This window comes from Artibeus jamaicensis, unplaced genomic scaffold, assembly GCF_021234435.1.
Source record: "Artibeus jamaicensis isolate MK-2021 breed Jamaican fruit bat unplaced genomic scaffold, CSHL_Jam_final contig_585, whole genome shotgun sequence".
Classification (NCBI taxonomy): domain Eukaryota; kingdom Metazoa; phylum Chordata; class Mammalia; order Chiroptera; family Phyllostomidae; genus Artibeus; species Artibeus jamaicensis.
This window is the reverse complement of record NW_026521894.1, coordinates 3,922,717-3,940,459: the sequence shown is the minus strand read 5'-3', so window position 1 is coordinate 3,940,459 and position 17,743 is coordinate 3,922,717. Positions and strand designations below refer to the sequence as shown.

General features: G+C 40.3%; 2 protein-coding genes across 2 annotated transcripts; one reads left to right on the top strand and one right to left on the bottom strand.

Annotated features, from left to right (window-relative positions):
- Positions 1 to 107: 107 nt before the first annotated feature.
- On the bottom strand, positions 108 to 2,101 carry TIMM8B (translocase of inner mitochondrial membrane 8 homolog B). The gene is made up of 2 exons (XM_037154996.2): positions 1,970 to 2,101; positions 108 to 498 (listed from the first exon to the last, which is right to left on the bottom strand). The coding sequence occupies exons 1-2, from the start codon at positions 2,051 to 2,053 to the stop codon at positions 331 to 333; spliced, it is 252 nt and encodes an 83-aa protein (XP_037010891.1). The 5' UTR covers positions 2,054 to 2,101; the 3' UTR covers positions 108 to 330.
- A 63-nt stretch (positions 2,102 to 2,164) lies between these two features.
- Positions 2,165 to 14,066, top strand: SDHD (succinate dehydrogenase complex subunit D). Its single transcript, XM_053670396.1, has 4 exons — positions 2,165 to 2,274; positions 4,941 to 5,054; positions 6,864 to 7,008; positions 12,919 to 14,066. Exons 1-4 carry the CDS (start codon positions 2,223 to 2,225, stop codon positions 13,082 to 13,084), a joined length of 477 nt encoding a protein of 158 aa, XP_053526371.1. The 5' UTR covers positions 2,165 to 2,222; the 3' UTR covers positions 13,085 to 14,066.
- Positions 14,067 to 17,743: the final 3,677 nt, after the last annotated feature.

Genomic DNA, 17,743 nt, shown 5'->3' with positions numbered 1-17,743 from the left:
CAGAAACCAGTGATCTTCCACTTGCACTACCAGCCTTGGAACATATTCATTTCTAGTGTTCCTGCTGATCAGAGATATTAAGTCCTAAAATGAGATTTTAAAAAAAGTTGGGGAATTCACATTTATTGAATAACTTTTGTGATACAATAGGGAATTGTGAATTCTAAATAAATTTCACTTTTGAACATTTGATCTGTTACTTTTTAGCACCAACAGGCTTGGCTGGTATTAGCCTAAAGTTGACCTGACAGTGGGTTGACAATTTGCCCCCACTGGCCCTTCAGTCTGCTTAAGTCCTTTGCTGCTTCCATCATTCTCCAGGGGAATGGCCTACTGCCCTCCTTTCTGTACAATCTGGGCAAACCGATTGGTGATGGCAAGAGTAGTGTCAATGAAGCGATCCACACAGCTGGAGAGACAATTTTCAGTGCGAGAGTCAAGGCGATTTCCTGGCTTATCCACACATTTGTCCCAGCAGAGCTCCATGAAGTGATGTACCTAAGAGAAAAGAAAAATAGTTAACCATTGGGTCTGTACATAGGCCCAACTGCCAATTTTCTTTTTCCCATTTTAATTTTCTGCCACCTGACTAACGCATCCATCCTTTCAATCAACAAACCATGGCTCTCATCTTTCCTAACTTCCTAATCTGTCTCCAATAAAGTCCAGATCCTCATTCCTACATTGCAACAATCCTTTTACCACCCCCTTTTCTCTTTTTCTCTTCTTTAGTAATTAAAAAATGCTTTTCAGCAAGGCATCTCTGTACTTGCTTAATGCATCAATTTCTGTGAGCCACTCAAGGCACTCATCCCTTATTTAACCCCTACTAACTCATACTGGTTTTTAAGATTTGATTTATACTCCTTTTAGGAAATGCCTTCTGTAAAGATTTTACCCATCATCAAACAGTTCAGATTCTTACCTCTTTGAAGGCCACTGTCTATTATTTTCTAATTGTGTCATGTCCTCAATCAGAATGTAAGTTTTCAGGCAGGATGCCTTGTTTTGTATTCCCAAATGAGCACCATTTTAAGTTAGGAAGGTATGTTACCAATTAATTCCCCCAAACCACTGCGCTCAAATCATTCTAAACCTATCCCTTATTAAAGGGTAATTCTTAAGTTTTTAACATTTTGGGAGTCATGAACACATCTGAGAATCCAATGAAGCTTATGGATCCACTCTCCAGGGAAAATGTGCACATGCAGGCACAGGAAATGTATAACATCTTGCTAAAGTTCAAGGAGCCAAAGATTTCTAACCACTTGGGAGTCGGGTGGGAAGAGAAAAAGCCATTTTCCAACGGTTGATTATTGACAGGCTGGCACCAAGCACTCAGTCACCCTTTCCATAGGCCTAAAAGATGACTTGTTAGCTTCGTTTAAAAGGTGTGGTTAAGTAATTAGCCCTAAGTAATGCAGCTAATAAGGGGCCTTGCCAGGATTCCACCCATGCCGAAAGGACTCCAAAACTCTTGTTGTAAACCAATAGTCTAGACTTCCTACTTCAGAGCCCTTCCATTCTTTTCCAAAAAAATTCTACCACTCTAGCGTTTTCAAATACATTATCGCATTTGAACCTCACAGTACAGTGAGGCAACGGGCGACTGCCAAACCAAGACGCATTCTGAACAAGCGTCTCGTCCAGGGGCATATGGCCCGTGAGTAACAGAATTAAGTTAGAACCTAGATATTTGAATATCGACCCTCGCTGCCAAACTAGGCCCCTGGGCCTTTGCGTCGCATTTTTTTTTTGCTTTACATCTTCTGTTTCCCCTACCATGGGTTTGCTTAACGAGCACTAAGCACCAGTGGCAGGAGTGCCACGACCCGTTTCTTTTGCGAGGGGAACCAGGCCTACCAGGGGGACCTAGAGTGACCTGAGACGCCAGCGTACGGAGCTTCGTGGGTGCTGGGACCTGTAGCTGACCCCTATCATCTCTTCACCCTGGTCCCTGGCCCCATACCTGTGCAGTGAACTGCGCCTTCTGCTGTTCGGCAGCCACCAGGCGCTGCAACTCGGCTTGGTCCGCTTCACCCATATCCGCCATTGTCCTCGGGGTGCTCACGACCTCCAGCAAGTGTGCGCATGTGCAGTGGATGCCCGCTGATTCCCACTTCCGGTCCACCATTTCCTTTTCCTTATTTCCCAGTCAAGGGGTGGGAGTAGTCGTATGACTGTTTCCGGGTTGCTGGGTGACCTTGAGCTTAAGGAGCGAAATGGCGAGTATCTGGAGGCTGAGTGTCTTCTGTGGTGCCCAAGGAGGCCGAGGTGAGATGTCCGGTCAGGCTAAGTTTCTTAGCACAGCTTTCCATCTAGGGAAGCGGGTGCGGTGAGCAGGATTCGGCTGCGGGGTGGTGAGACCTTTTGAGCAAGGAGTCCCTCCTCCTTCCGTTTGAACACTCGAGCTCCTGCCAAAACCGTTGCCTGTAGGCCTAGATATTCAGCCGAGCGTGTGTCTCTCCTGTTCTGGGCCGACGTGGTAAACCGGTAAATCTGAAAGAATTCTTTCTAGAAGTTTAAGTCCTGCTGAGGCTATTCAGAAGAGCTCATATTTTCCCTTCCCCATTCACTGTCCTTAGAGTGAAGGAACATACTAAGGAAAAGAGGGTTAGTGCTTGGTCTTGCTCGTGTTCCGTGAAGTTGGTTCAGGGGATCAGTTCGGTAAGCATTGAACTGGGCACTGTAGTAAGGTTGGGATATAAATGTGAATAAAACAGTTCTTGCTCTCCAAGACTTTTCCTTTTTATAGGGTAAACACTTATAAGCATAATTTAATATCCAACAAAAATTGTTGTGCTGTACATAAATTGTTATGCCAGTCCAGAGGGAGAGTACATTTATCTCTGTGTTTGAAAGGATTTACTTTGTCTCCTGTCCTGAAGGAGTTGTGCCTGATTTGAGGTTTGAGAGTAAGGAAGTCCACAGGAATCAGGGCATTACAGTTAGGGCTACTAGGATGAGCAAAAGCAGTGATGAAACTTATGAGGGAAAATAATAAATCAGGTATTATTAGAGTGTGAAGCTCAAGATGAAAATGAGAGATGAATCGAGAAAGGTGAACTGGAGTCACATCATACAAAAATTTGTATTGATAAGGAGTATGCATTTTACGTGGAATAAAGGGGAGCCATTGGGAGATTTGACATAGATTTGCAGTTTAGATTGACTTCTTTGGTAACAGTGTGGTAGTTGGTCATCATGGGAGATAGACAGGCTAAGACAGAAGTTAGGGAGATGAAATAGGGCATTATTGCAGTAGTCCAGGCAAATATGGTGAGGTCCTGAACCTAGAAAGTAATACAAAAAAGAGAAAATTGTCTGAAGAAATGATGGGTGACATCAATTTGTCAATTGACTGAATTTAGGGAGAAAGTCCTATATGACTTACAGATTTCTGGGTTAGTTTGAAGAGTAGCTGGATGGCATTAAAGTGGAGAACATGCAAACGGGAGACAATTTTAGATGAGAAAGTTGAAGGGTGATTTTAGTTTTCGTCCTGGTGAATTTGAGCAATACGTGCGATATCTCAGGGGAGAGGCCCAGCAGGGCACTTAAACTTCTAAAACTGAGAAGATACTAGGGCTGGAAATTCAGAATTTGGATGTTATCAGCTTATAGGCAGTAGAAGCTGAGCGGACAGAATGGCTGGGAGTGGGCAGGAAGGAAGGAGAGCAATGGGCAGAGGACAGAATACTGGGAAAACATTTAAGAGTGAACGCAGTAGGAGACTGATAATAAAATGATCAGAGAATCACAGAGAGAACCAGAAGAGGGTTCTTCTGCCTGAGAAAAGAAGGGAGGAAACGTATCCCCACCACTTGCATATGGACACTTGAGATCATCAACAGCTTTGGTGGGGATAAAAATAAGTTTTTGAGTTAAAGAATGATAAGTGAGGAATTCAAGATGATTTTAATAGCTTTTTAAAGAGGCATGACTAGAAAAAGGAGAGAGAGTAGGGAAAGAAGAGTATTCAGGCATTAGTGGAATTAGAATCAAGGGAGGTATTTTACAACAGTGGAGGGAAAATGGCCAGTAAGAAGGAGAGGTTAAAGATGTAGGAGAGAATACCTTTTGTTGAGTGCTTATAACTTTCTGGGAATTATACTGAATGCCTTGCCGTATTATTAAATTTTCAACAGTATTATGAAGTAAGTATTACTATTTCCGTTTTGTAGATGAGGACATTGAGGATAGAATGTCTGTTTAGCTTTCGTGCTGATCATCTCACAGCTGTGAAGTGGCAGAGTTGAATTACTTAGGTCTGCCTATTTTTTAACCAAAAGACAGGATCTCAAAGGTGGCAAATGGATGGGTTCAAAAGTAGAAGTGGAGAAATTGATCTTGAAAAGGTAGACAGTAATAGATAAACTTCCCAAACTATACTGAATTCCTTGAGGACAAAGGCTGTATCTTTTATCTTTTAATCCAGTGCAGAGCAGATGAATAAGTGGAAAGTAAAAGCTATAATCTACTTTTAAAAAAGTAAAAATTATGTATTTTTAGAGGGAGGGGGAAAGAGGGAGAAAGAGGAGAGAAATAATTCGAGAGAAAGACAGGTTGGTTGCCTCTTGCATGCCCCCAACCAGGGACCTGACTTGCAACCCAGGTATGTACAGTGACTGGGATTCAACTGGCCACCTATTAGTGTGCGGGATGATGCCCAACCCACTGATTCACAATAGTCAGGGCTATAATGTACTTTTTAAAAATAATAAAAGTAAAGCCCGTTTACATAAGTGGTTTGATTTTGCAGTCTTTCATGGTTACTTAGTCTGACCTCACAGCAACCCAGTGGAATAGGTGGTATCCTTATTTTACATATAAGATGTTATCAACTTTGGGGTTGAAGTAGCTTGCCTGTGACCATTTGAAAAGTCTGTCAGTCCTGTTACAAGAGAGGTGCTTATGATTACCTTCACCTCTCTCTTCAGCTTTCCTCCGAACCCCAGTTGTCAGACCTGCTCAAATCTCAGCGTTTTTCCAGGACCAACCTATGCCAGGATGGTGTGGAATACAGCACATTCACCTGTCACCCAGCCGCCATTGTATGTTTTCTTTATTGCTGCTGCTCTCTGGGCTCTGGCCATGTTCATCTGAGCTAATTGTCATGTCTTTGGGAGGACTTGTCTGTAGGGGGAACTCTTCTGTCCAACTCTGTCATATGAAGACTTAGCCTACTCCTGTGGGAAGGCAATGCCAGCATGGTTGAATGATGACATTTACATGTATAGAGAACCTTCTGGTATAAGTTGTTTTAAATTTTAAAAAATTTTTTAAAAGAAAATAGCTGTACGAAGAGTCTGTTCAGTAGTTTAATCACTCTTATTTATTTAGCTTATGGAGAGGAGCCAGATATGAATAATTTAGAATAGTGGACAATTTTTTAAAAGTCATATACTTATAGTCATAATTGTTTATTTTTATATAGGTAGATATTAAAATCATAGCATTTCTTAGATGAATACTGTTTAGATATTATTAAAATCAGTCTTAGAAAGTCTCTAGGTGAATAATGAGTTAACTGTAGTATTTCCATTTTTGAAGTCAGAAAAATTAGTATTTTACAGAGATAAAGACTTCTCTTGAGCACTGGCTGGGTGGTTCAGATGGTTAGAACGTTGTCCCAGTATGCCAGGATTTCAGGTTTAGTCCCCAGTCAGGACACATACAAGGGTCAACCAGTGGCGAGCGGCAGCAGAGGGTATTTATGCGTAAATAAGTGGAACAACAAACTGAGGTTTCTCTCCCTTTCTCACTTTCTAAAATAAAAAAATAATAATACTATTTTTTAAAAAAAGACTTCTCTTTATTTTTACATCAGCCACTTAGGTATAGTTGCATCTGAGTTATGAGCAATTAGGCAAGTGTAGTCTTCTGGCTTTTGAGAATACTTTTATCTTTGAAAAATTTTTGTTTCTGCATATCTTTGCTTAGTTTAGTTAGATTTAACAGAGTAGTTTTTAACTTGGGGTGCATGGGACCGACGGAAAGCCCCTGAAGTTGTCTATAGAGTTTTTAATGTATGTGCCTATGTGCATTTTTCTGGGAAGTCACTCCATCCTTTTATTAGATTCCCAAAGAGATCTGTAACCACAAAAAGATAGAGGCTCTCAAAGAAATGTTTTTAGCCCATTTTATTTTTCACTTGTTTAAAATTAGTTTTCATGTTCCATTTCTGTTTATAAGTAATGGGGCAGAACAAGGACCATGATCCTAAAAGTTGACATCAGAACTTCGCTTCTGAGTTGGCTGGTTTAATTTTGTCTCAGGAGAATTTTTTAATTAATTTATTTATTTATTTTTAGAGAGAAGGGAAGGGAGGGAGAAAGAGGGGGAGAGAAACATCAATATGTGGCTGCCTTTCGTGTACCCCCTACTGGGGACCTGGCTTGCAACCCAGGCATGTACCCTGACTGGGAATTGAACTGGCAACCCTTTCATTCACAGGCTGGCACTCAATCCACTGAGCCACACCAGCCAGAGCAGGAGGATTTTTAATATTACTTTACTTCTAAAGATTAGAAGGTGTAAAAATAATGTTTTGAAGGAATTTCTCAAGTGTTCATAAAGTGAACATATTCATAAAGTATCTGTCCATTATATTGAAGTCCAAGATTGGTAATTCTGCAGATATTTTGTCCATCTTTTTGCCTATAAGTAAATAAAGGGGCTCTGTCTTCTAATCAACATATGTAGGTGTTGAGACACCTTGTACTAAAAAGGGAGATAGCATCTCTTTCAGTTACCATCTTTATCTTACCCTCTTTATGCTCAGAGTTAAGTCTTATATGTATAAATGTGAGAGATAGTTTTACCCCTTTGATTCTTATAAATCAGGTTCTCTCTTTCTGTAGCTGGTTCAAAAGCTGCCTCTCTCCACTGGACTGGTGAGAGGGTTGTCAGTGTTTTGCTCCTGGGTCTGCTTCCAGCTGCTTATTTGAATCCTTCCTCCATGATGGACTACTCCCTGGCTGCAGTCCTCACTCTCCATGGTCACTGGCAAGTACAGCAGTGCCTTCAATATTATATTGTTTGTTCAGTTTGTTTGCTGTGAGCCTGTTTTATTATTGCATGTAAGGAAGAAGTTGATTGAGATATTCAAGACCTGTTGAAAACTAAAACACATATAAAATGTTTCTATACCTAGATTTATATATCTACTTACCTGTTTGATGTCTTCACTCCCCTAATAGGCGTTTTGAATATAGGATGTTAGAAAACTTATGCCCCCCCAGATTGCTTCCTCCAGCACTCTTTCCCATTTGAATTAATTTCCATTCTGTTTGTTCATGGCCCAAACTTTATCATGGTCTTTGATGCCAGTCTCTTAACTGGTCCTCCTACTGTCTATTCCCAACACAGCTGCCCCATTGATCCTGTGAAAATATTAAGTCAGGTCAAGATAGTCCCCTTCTCAAAGCCATTTGTTGTCTTCTAATCATACTCAAACTAAAAGTAGAATTCTTGCAGTGGTCTAGGCTACATGTTATCTGGTTTCCCTGTTTCTTTATCTCCAATTATTACCTCTCTTATTCACACTGACTTCCTTGATAATTCTTGAACACAGTAGGGACACTCCAGGCCTCAAGACTTTACTCTTATTGTTCCTTCTGTCTGAAAGTCCTTTTCTAGTTATATACTTGAAATATTCCCTCATTTCCTTCAATCCTAAATGTCACCTTATTGAAGCCTTCTTTACACTTACTCAAAATTTCAGTATCTTTCCCAACATTCCGTATTCCTCTTTCCTGTTATTTTTTCTCAGTAGCACTTACTACATTCTAATATAATATATCATCTATTTATTATTTTACATATTTCTTATTTCCTTCCACTAGAATAAAAGCACAGGTACAGAAAATTACAAGAATCAAATCTGTGACTTAATAATTATAAGGGTGATACCACCCAGGTGAAGAAATAGAACTTTGCCTCCTTGTCCAAAAGTCCCTTCCTTGTGTCCTATTTCTTTCTTTTTTCTTTTTCTTTCTTTTTTTTTTATGCCATTACAGTTCTATTCCCCCCTTCATTCCCCTCCACCCAACCCCCCGTCCCCACCATTACCCCCCCTTTAGTTTATGACCATGTGTCTCAAGTTCTTTAGATTCTATATTTCCCATACTATTCTTGCCCTCCCCCCTATCTATTTTCTACCTACCATCTATGCTACTTATTTTCTGTACCTTCTCCTCCCACTCCCCTGTTGCTAACCCTCCATGTGATCTTCATTTCTATGTTTCACTCCTGACCTTGATGTTCTATTAGTTCGTTTTTGTTTTAGGTGTGGTTGTTAATAACTGTGAGTTTGCTGTCCTTTCACTGTTCATGTTTTTTTTAACTTCTTTTTCTTCGATAAGTCCCTTTAACATTTCATATAATAAGGGCTTGGTGATGATGAACTCCTTGAATTTGACCTTATCTGAGAAGCACTTTGTCTGTCCTTCCATTCTAAATGAAAGTTTTGTTGGATAGAGCAATCTTGGTTGTAGGTCTTTGGATTTCATGACTTGGAATACTTCTTTCCAGCCCCTTCTTGCCTGTAAGGTCTCTTTTGAGAAATCTGCTGACAGTCTGATGGGAACTCCTTTGTAGGTGACTGTCCCCTTATCTCTTACTTCTTCTAGGATTCTCTCCTTCATTTTCATCTTGGCTAATGTAATTATGATGTGCCTTGGAGTGTTCGTTCTTGGGTCCGAGGTCTTTGGGACTCTCTGAGCTTCCTGGATTTCCTGGAAGTCTATTTCCTTTGCCAGATTGGGGAAATTCTCCTTTATTATTTGTTCAAATAACGTTTCCACTCCGTGGCTGTTCCTTTCCCCCTTCTGGTACCCCTATAATTCGGATGTTGGAGCGTTTAAAGATGTCCTGGAGGTTCCTAAGTCTCTCCTCATTTTTCTGAATTCTTGTTTCTTCATATTTTCCTGTTTGGTCATTTTTTTCTTCCTTCTGGTTCACTCCCTTGATTTGAGTCCAGTTTCCTTTTCATCACTATTGGTTTCCTGTGCATTTCCCTTCATTTCAATTAGTTTAGCCTTCATATGTTCCTCTAATTTGTGACTAAAATCAACCAGTTCTGTGAGCATCCTGATCACCAGTGTTTTGAACTGTGCACCTGGAAGTTTGGCTGTTTGTTCATCACTTAGATTTATTGGCTCTGGGGCTCTGAGTTGTTCTTGAGCCATGTTTTCATCTGTTTGTGCCTGTTACATATGAGAAGAGGCGCCTTAGGTGTTCACCAGGGTGGGGCCACCCAGGTCGCTAGTTTCTGATGCTATATGTGGGGGTGGGGTCAGAGAGGGAGCAATGGCGGTCCTCTCCACTCGCCCAGTCTGCCTCACCGCTTGCCCCTGCCTGTTTATCTGAGCAAAAATGTGTGAGCCCGCTGCCCTGCGCCGGCCACCAGGGCCTGCGTGATCTGTCTCAATGCTCGCCCCTTCACTGGTTTATCTGCGTGCAAATGTGCAACCAACTGCAGACAGCCAGCCGAGCCTCTTCCCTGGGTTCTACCCATAGCTAGCCCGCACCTGGAATCTGCCCCCTTGGCTGCCTGTGCACCGCTGGGGTTTTCAGACTCCATATTCGATTTTCTGTATGGTTTGGTTGCTTTTATTGTTGTTAAAACTTTGTTGGTTTTAGATTTGGTTGTGCGAGGACGCAGTATTTCCACCTGTGCCTCCATCTTGGCAGAAGTCCTCTATTTTATCTTGTTTTGTAAGGACAAGATGATATTGTGGGTAGGAGAGGCATTTTGGATTGTTAGAACTGAAAATACTTGGAGGAGTATCTTACCTAATTCTAATATTTTACAGAAATGGAAACTAAACCCCAGGGAAGTTAAGTGACTTACCAGGGTCATTTTCTAGCTAGTGATAAAAGGGGATTTTGCCTACCTAGCTTTCTAGCATTTGTTAGAAGAATCACCCTTTAACTACGTGGACCTTTTAAAATAAAGGGTTGTAGTTGCATATAAAATGCTAGATTACAAGTACGGTAATTTTTCTCTAACATGTGTTTCGTGGAAGGAGATTAGTCAAAATGAAAAATCAGAGCAAATTCTACAGTAATAAGTTTTTTATGACAATTACCTCACTAATTCTCTTTTACTTTTCACACACACAAAGAAATGACTGGAAAGATTACTAGTTCCTCAGCATCCAGTCTCTTTTAACCCACATTAATTGGGGTTTTATCCCAACTATTTAACTGAAATCATTCTTACTGAAGTCACCAAAGACCTTCATTTTTCCAAATCTGTTTGTTTGTTTTCTGTCCACTTACTTTAATTCTCAATAGCATTCAACTTAATTGAATATCTTTCTTAAATAATTTTTTTTGGCTTCTTAGAAGCAATATACCTTGTTTTCTTCTTCCCCTCCAGCTGTACCTTCTCAGTTTCCTTTGCCAGTTCCTTCTCCTCTCAGCTGACCTCTGAATAATAACGGTCTGAACCCTGGCATCACTCCTTGGCCTTTTTATCAATATACTTTCCCGAGGTTAGCTCAGACTTAATATATTTTTCTCTAGAGCTGCAGACTTTTATTTCCAGTTGTATAACCTTAGTCACGTCTATGTTTAATAGTTATCCTAAATGTAACTTTGTCAAAATCACCCTTTCACATCTCTCTTGATTTCCCCTCAGAACCTTCATTCCTCTTCTTCCCGACTCAATTAAGTGTAGTTGCTTAAGCCAAAAATCCTAGGAGTCATTCTAGATATTTCTTTTTGTCCTACATCTAGTCCATCAGCTCTTTCTGTTCTCTCTCTCCTTTAAACATAGCTTGAGTTGTCTCTTCACATTATCTCCCCTGTCAAAAGCCTAGGTTAAGCCAACAGTCTTGCCTGTGGTACTTCATTTGGCTCCTAGGTAGTTTTCTGTTTCTGTTCTTGCCCTCAGTCTCCTGCCTCCACCGTCCATTTGCCCCACACAACAGCCAAAGTGACCTTTTTAAAAAGTAAGATGACATTCATCCAAAGAACATACACACATGGCCAATAAGCATATTTAAAAAATGCTCAACATCATTTGTTACTAGAGAAATGCAAATGAAAACCACAAATGAGATTCTCCTTTATACCTACCAGATGGCTGTAGTCAAAAAGTTGGGCAATAACAAGTGTTTCAAGGATGTCAGAAAGTTGGAGCCCTTATGTATCTCTGCTAGAAATATAAAATGTTGCACCCACTTTGGGAAACAGTTTGGAAGTTCCAGCAAAAAGCTATAGTTACTATATCACTCAAAGACTCCACTTTTAGGTGTATATCCCTCCCCCTAATTGAAAACATATGGATGGCCTCAAACAAAAACTTGTACAGTAATGTTCATAGCAGTGTTATTTATAATAGCTAGAAAGTGGAGACATTCCAAATGTCTGTTAGCTGATGAATAGCTAAACAGAATGTGATATATGTGACTATGGGCAGATCTCCAAGGTAGTGCAGGTTCAGTTCCAGACCACTGCAATTTAAATGAATATGACAATGAAGTGAGTTACATGAATTTTTTGGTTTCCCAGTGCATGTAAAAGTTGTTTACACTATATATACACTGTAGTGTATTAAATGTGCAATAGCATTATGTCTAAAAAGGTATATACATTAATTAAAAAACATTTTTTGCTAAAAAATGCTAACTATTATCTGAGCCTTCAGCAAGTCATAACTTTTGTCTGGTAAAGGGTCTTGCCCTGGTAACATCAAAGGTCACCATAACAAATATAAAAATAATAATGAAGAAGTTTGAAATATTTTGAGGGTTACTAGAATAGGCAGAGAGAGATGAAATAAGTAAATGCTGGTGGAAAAATGGTGCCAATAGACTTACTCAATGCAGGGTTGCCACAAACCACAATATGTGCAAAATGCAATAAAGACAAGTGCAGTGGAATGAGGTATGCCTGTGTTATTTGGCCATACAAAGGATGGAAGTACTGATACATGCCACAATATGGATGGACCTTGACAACATTGTTTTAAGTCAAAGAAACTTAATATAATAGGCCACATGTTATCAGATTGCATTTACATAAACTGTCTGGAGTAGGCAAATCAATAGAGACAGAAAACAAATAAGTGGTTGGGTAATGGGCTTTTAGGTATAGGGTTTCTTTTGGGGTTGATGAAAATATTGTGGAGTTAAATAGTGATAATGTTGACAACTGTGAGTATACTAATAGTCACTCAATTGTATACTTTAAAAGGATTAATTTTATGGTTTGTGAATTTTATCTAAATAAAACTGTTATTTAAAAAAGTAAAATTAGGTCACTTTCTCCTTAAAGCACATCCTCATATATTTCTCGTATATTTCAAATAAAATTCAGACTTCTTTTCATGATCTTCACGACCCTGTGTAATCTGTCCCTGCCTTCTGACCTCCACATTCTTCAACCACACTAACCTTTTTATGATTCTTCAAAGATGCCAAGGTCATTGTCACTTCTGCTTGAACTGTTCTTTTCATTCAGGTCATCCTTTCTAAAACATTACTTCATAGCACATAGGTACTCTTTCTTTCTCCTTCACTAGAGCGCATGTTCCATAAGGGCAGGGGTGCTGTCTTAGTTACTGTGCTCCCAACATTTCTAACAGGTTTTGGCACATATCTGTTCAATACATTCTCTTTGAATTAATGAAAAACTGTAGAGCATTGTTTAAATGTTTTTTTTAAACCCAAGATTTTGTAGATAGAGCAGTAATTAATTACTATCTCTGATATAATACCTGGAAAATTGAATCTGAAGAATGGGAAGGTACTTTATTATATTGTTACAAAACCTTTGACTCCTTTTTTTGGTTTATGACTTGTTGCATTTTGTACCTGATTATCTTTTTGCAGCCAAGTTATCTGTATAATATGCTTTCTGACTTCATGTGTGATTTCTTATTTGTACTGTGATTTTTTTCTTTAGGGGCCTTGGACAAGTTGTTACCGACTACGTGCATGGTGATGCATTGCAGAAAGCTGCCAAGGCAGGCCTTTTAGCACTTTCAGCTTTTACCTTTGCTGGGCTTTGCTATTTCAACTATCATGATGTAGGCATCTGCAAAGCTGTTGCCATGCTGTGGAAGCTCTGACCTTTTTGACTTAATACCTTGAGAATCGATTATACACCTCTTTGCCTCTGCTCTGTCATGCCATTGACCTCACAAACAGGAGGAAATAACAGATAAATCCATTGGTGAGATACACCTCCTCATCACCTGATTAGTTTTGGAGTTTAATCTGTGAGGCAAAGGTTTGAGAGGGAATTGTATCCAAGAAATTGTGAGACTGACTTTCATATTCTGGTGAGTTACTAAGGTTGTCTTCCCAGCCTCCCACAAGATTCACAGTGCAACTGAACATTATATACGAGCTTTTGCATTTTAATTTATCAAACTCTTGAAGGGAATTCAGGTTTATTACTGTCAATACCTGATCAAACTGCTATATTTGCCCTGGGAGAGATGGATAAAGGGAAAACTGTTAATTCATAAATAAAGACAGCAGAAAGTTAGGCAGCACCTGATGTTTGAAAACTTCCCTTTTGTTCAATTGATAGCCAGTCACTGATGCTTACACGTCTTTGGGAATCTTTAAAGTTTGGGCCCTGGCTGGTGTAGCTCAGTGGATGGAGTGCAGGCTGCGAACCAAAGAGTCACTGGTTCGATTCCCAGTCAGGCACATGCCTGGGTTGTAGGCCAGCTCCCCCATTGGGGGCCACGTGAGAGGCAGCCACACACTGATGTTTATTCTCCCTTTCTCCCTCCCTTCCTCTCTTTCTCTAAAAATAAATAAATAAAAATTTAAAAAATTTAAAGTTTGGAGATGCTGATATTTCACATTACTAATTTCTAAATTCTGGAAAACAGCCTAGAGAGCTTCTGAATATAGAGAACTTCCATGTAGGAAACAGGTCCCTTGTATCAAAATATTACAGATTCTAAACTGAAACTTAATCCTCAGATGTATTAATTTTACTTGTCCTGAAATGTCTACAAATATAAATTGTTATTTTCCCACTGAGACTCTTTAATGTGAAATATATTATATGAAAATAAAGGTTTTATAAAATAAGATTCTGTATAATAAAAATGTGTTCTACTTTGTTATTTATTAATAGTCTCCAGTTTTATTCAATAGAATGGAGTATTGCTTTTATAGCACTTAAACAGGATTGAGTGTTTAAATTTCCTTACGGGGCTTAGCAGTTAGGTAAGTGAACACAAAGTACAAAAAAGACTTACATGTATTAGGTAGAAATAGACTTAGTGTAAGTAGTTTGGTTTGAAGAGAATTTTAGGTGGAATGAGAATTAGGTCCAGATTATGGTGTTTTATGAATGCCAGCCTTTGGAATTCAAATTGTATTCTGTATGCCGTTAGCCTCATCTCTAGGATAATTTTAAGGCATGATGGTTTGTTGCTCCCAGTGACATAGTGGAACTGGGGCTTGGCACGTTTCACTCTCAGAGGACCTTACTGGGCCGCTGCGGCACACTGTGGATGGGCAGGTGGCCAGAAGGGTTTTTGTTCATGAGTGTCTATACTGGTTAAAGATAAGCTCCCTTTAACATGCTCTGGCCTTGTAGGAGATTAAGATGTGGATTAAGGGTTTAGGAAAGATGTGATTAATTCTGTTTTCAGGTGGGTTAAAGATTTCAGAAGACTTATGCTTGAATAGCAGTGGTTCACTCAGGAGTGGTGTTGCTGGGCCCATCCTCCCTGGCAGGGAGTATTTTATCACTGACATTGTTTAGAATTGCAATTTTGTGATGGTGATAAAAAAGCAAACTGACCTTTTGTCAATTTTATCATTTTAAAATTGTCTGTAGACATTGATCCCTGTTGGTGGTATTCATGCTCTCGCCCCAGCCCCCAGTGCACCACTGCAGTAAAATGGTGCGAGGGAGTTCTCCATGGGGTCAAGATGGGAAAGGCTGTAACTGGACATGGGAATCCTGTAGCTGTCACCAGTACCATCAGATGCTAGATTGGATTTGGAAGGATGTCACACTAACAAGCTTCTTTAGATGGCGATTGAGAAATTAAAGTGGATGCTGGCAGAATACTGTCTGCCCCTCCCGGTTGGTTTTATAATTAGGGTAGAGCTGAGCTGTCACTCTGGGAAAACAGTGGGTTGTGTGAGCTGCTAGAGCAGCTGAGAAAATGAGGCAGGAACCAGCAGCGATAGGTTTCTGAGGTTAAGCAGGACATGGTCAGAGTTGTGTGTGTTTCAGAAAGAACTTAGATGACATTAGGAAGGCTGATAAAACTAGAGGCAGAAGGACTTGCGATATGGACACCAGCCTGCAGTGTCCGTGTTATTAAGGATGAAATGAGACATTCACATGGACTACTGAGTTGGGTGGAGGAAAAGGGACAACATGGCTCTTCTGTCAAGGGGAGCAAAAGTCTGTGGCCTCTGCCATGACCTGCCTTTACTGGGTATCTGCACATTACATGATGGTCCTCGATTACTATGCACAGGTTGCTTTAGGTGGTTACCTTGTACAGAAAACAAAGGAACCAATGCTGCTAATCACATCACAGAAGAGGGATATTAGCAAATGACAAGGGCAAAAGTGGTTGGACTGGTTATACTGATCTTAGGAGGGTTTAGCATGGATTTTAGGAAGTTACTTTGCAGTAAATGTTTGCCACTGGGGGCTGGGCCCATGCTGTGCAGAATGGTCTCCTACAGACTTGTAAGAGGTTAAAGGAAGAAAGGGCTTGAATTCTGATAGTGGCCTTGGAAGATAGGACTCAATTTCATGAAGTATTGTAAAAATCAAAAACATTCATTCATTGATAGGTACTAAGAGTACCTCATATAATTGGCATTCTGTCAGGTGCTGTGACAGCAATAAGAATTTTTCTGCTCTTAAAAGGAGATTTGTAATCTAGCTGGAACAGGTAAATTATTGGAGTACCGTGACAAGTGCAATAGTAGTTAAGCACATCCAGCAGCACTGTAACAAAGGGTGTGGTAAGAATTTGCAAGTTTCCTGAAAAAGAGTCTTGACCTTGGTTCTGAAAGATAAGGAGCTTCCAAGTGTCCGAGGAAGCTGAGGTATGGTATGAGGCTGATTGGAGGGTACTAAATTAAGCAGAAGGTTGTGCATAATTTGGTATAACTGCAGTATAGAGAGGGATCGTAGAGAACCTTACATGCCCTGATAAGTAATTGAGACTATTTTGATGGCAATGAGGAGCCAATGAAGATTGTTAATTATGCAAATGACATGGTCAGATGTTTATTTTAAATAGGTTATCCTGGTTGCTGTTTGAAGTTTGGATTTGAAGGAGGTAAGCATGGAGACAGGGAGATTATTTCAGTGATCCAAAAAAGAAATGATGAAATTTGAAGGCAGTAGCCAGAATGGAGAATAAATTCAAGAGATATTTAGAACTTAGATTTTAAGAGTTATAATGGGGTGTGAAAGATTGAAAGAGGAGGGAAGGTGTGCTCAATTTTTTCTGTTGTAAATAGGTGGATGGGAAGTATTTATTTTTGAAGGAAAATTGGATATGGCAGTAAAGAGGTCACTACCAAAGATATGTATTTGTGAGATAGGCAGGAAGAGATAGAATGCATAGACTTCTATTTTTGGCACTATGACAATACTAAATTTTAGAAATTTGCTGGTACACACCTGAGAATGTTTTTAACTGTAACACCTTTTAAAACATAAGCCTGAACTTGCGAAGGGAAGTCCTCTGAGGCCAGGACAAAGTAAACATACACTCAGGGAGGTGAGCAAATCCTGAGGTGGCCCTGAGAGCATTTACTGATCCCAGGTGGCCTACAGTTCTAGTTTTAAGGTGACGCGGGCCAGGAGGAAAGTTTTTAGCTCAAATGAGAGACTGAAGAGTCTAAGAACATGCAGAGAATTTACCTTCAGAGAAAGTGTGAATTAGAAAAAAATTTGTACCTGAAAAAGTAAAGAGCAGAGAAACTTGTCTGCCTTACTTTGGTTCTGGTTGAAGGAAGGAAAATAGCGTGTAAGAATGTGACTAAGGGTCCACCTTCATGCCAGTCTGTGGCCTGAGTTCATACCATCTGCATGTCTGTAAGGACCACATGCTGCACATTTAACATTTGTCTAGGTTGGTAGTGCCCTAGTGTTACAGAACAGAGGTCCAAGGGGGGCAATATTTGGCCCACCCAGGGATGCCAAAAGCTGTTACAGAACAATAGGGCCCCCCACCCCCCGCAAGGATGGTATACTAATACTGTTCTGACCACCTATTGTGCTGGTCTGTCTGCTGCCAGAGGAAAGACATCTCTCAATGCCAGAGACTTGTGAAAAGGAAAGGTTTATTTAAAGCTATACAGACTTTAAGTAGTGACCCAATGTCCCCATTAAAATATCAAAGTCTTTCAGGATAACCACAGATGCCCACAGCACTTCCTTCTCCCCGGCCCTAATTCGGGGTACCATAACTCTGGAAAAGAAGCACATGTCTGTTTCAGGCTGCTGGCACCGTCAGCCATGTCACTGTCGAAGCAGGATCTCTAATTACTCCAAAGCCATGTGGCACCTTCTCATGGCCTGAGCTCTTTGTACCCATTTTCCATGCAAAGTCTCTCCTGCTTCCCAGGCCACATGGCCAAAGGGAGCACCCCAAAGCTGCCTGGTCCTCTTCCACCAAAGCTGCAGAGGTCCCCACTCTATCCAAAAGCATGTGGCTCTCTCTGCACTGCCACAGCTGCGTGGTTCCCTCTCCTTACATGGCTGCAGGGCTCCCCAC

Bases quoted from the DNA above. Each gene is read 5' to 3' on its own strand.
- SDHD (XM_053670396.1), top strand. From the start codon at position 2,223: ATGGCGAGTATCTGGAGGCTGAGTGTCTTCTGTGGTGCCCAAGGAGGC. The intron at 5,055-6,863 runs GTATGTTTTCTT...CTCTTTCTGTAG, and splicing joins CCTGTCACCCAGCCGCCATT to CTGGTTCAAAAGCTGCCTCT. The intron at 7,009-12,918 runs GCAAGTACAGCA...TTTTTTCTTTAG, and splicing joins CTCACTCTCCATGGTCACTG to GGGCCTTGGACAAGTTGTTA.
- TIMM8B (XM_037154996.2), bottom strand. From the start codon at position 2,053: ATGGCGGATATGGGTGAAGCGGACCAAGCCGAGTTGCAGCGCCTGGTG. The intron at 499-1,969 runs GTATGGGGCCAG...CTTTTCTCTTAG, and splicing joins AGGCGCAGTTCACTGCACAG to GTACATCACTTCATGGAGCT.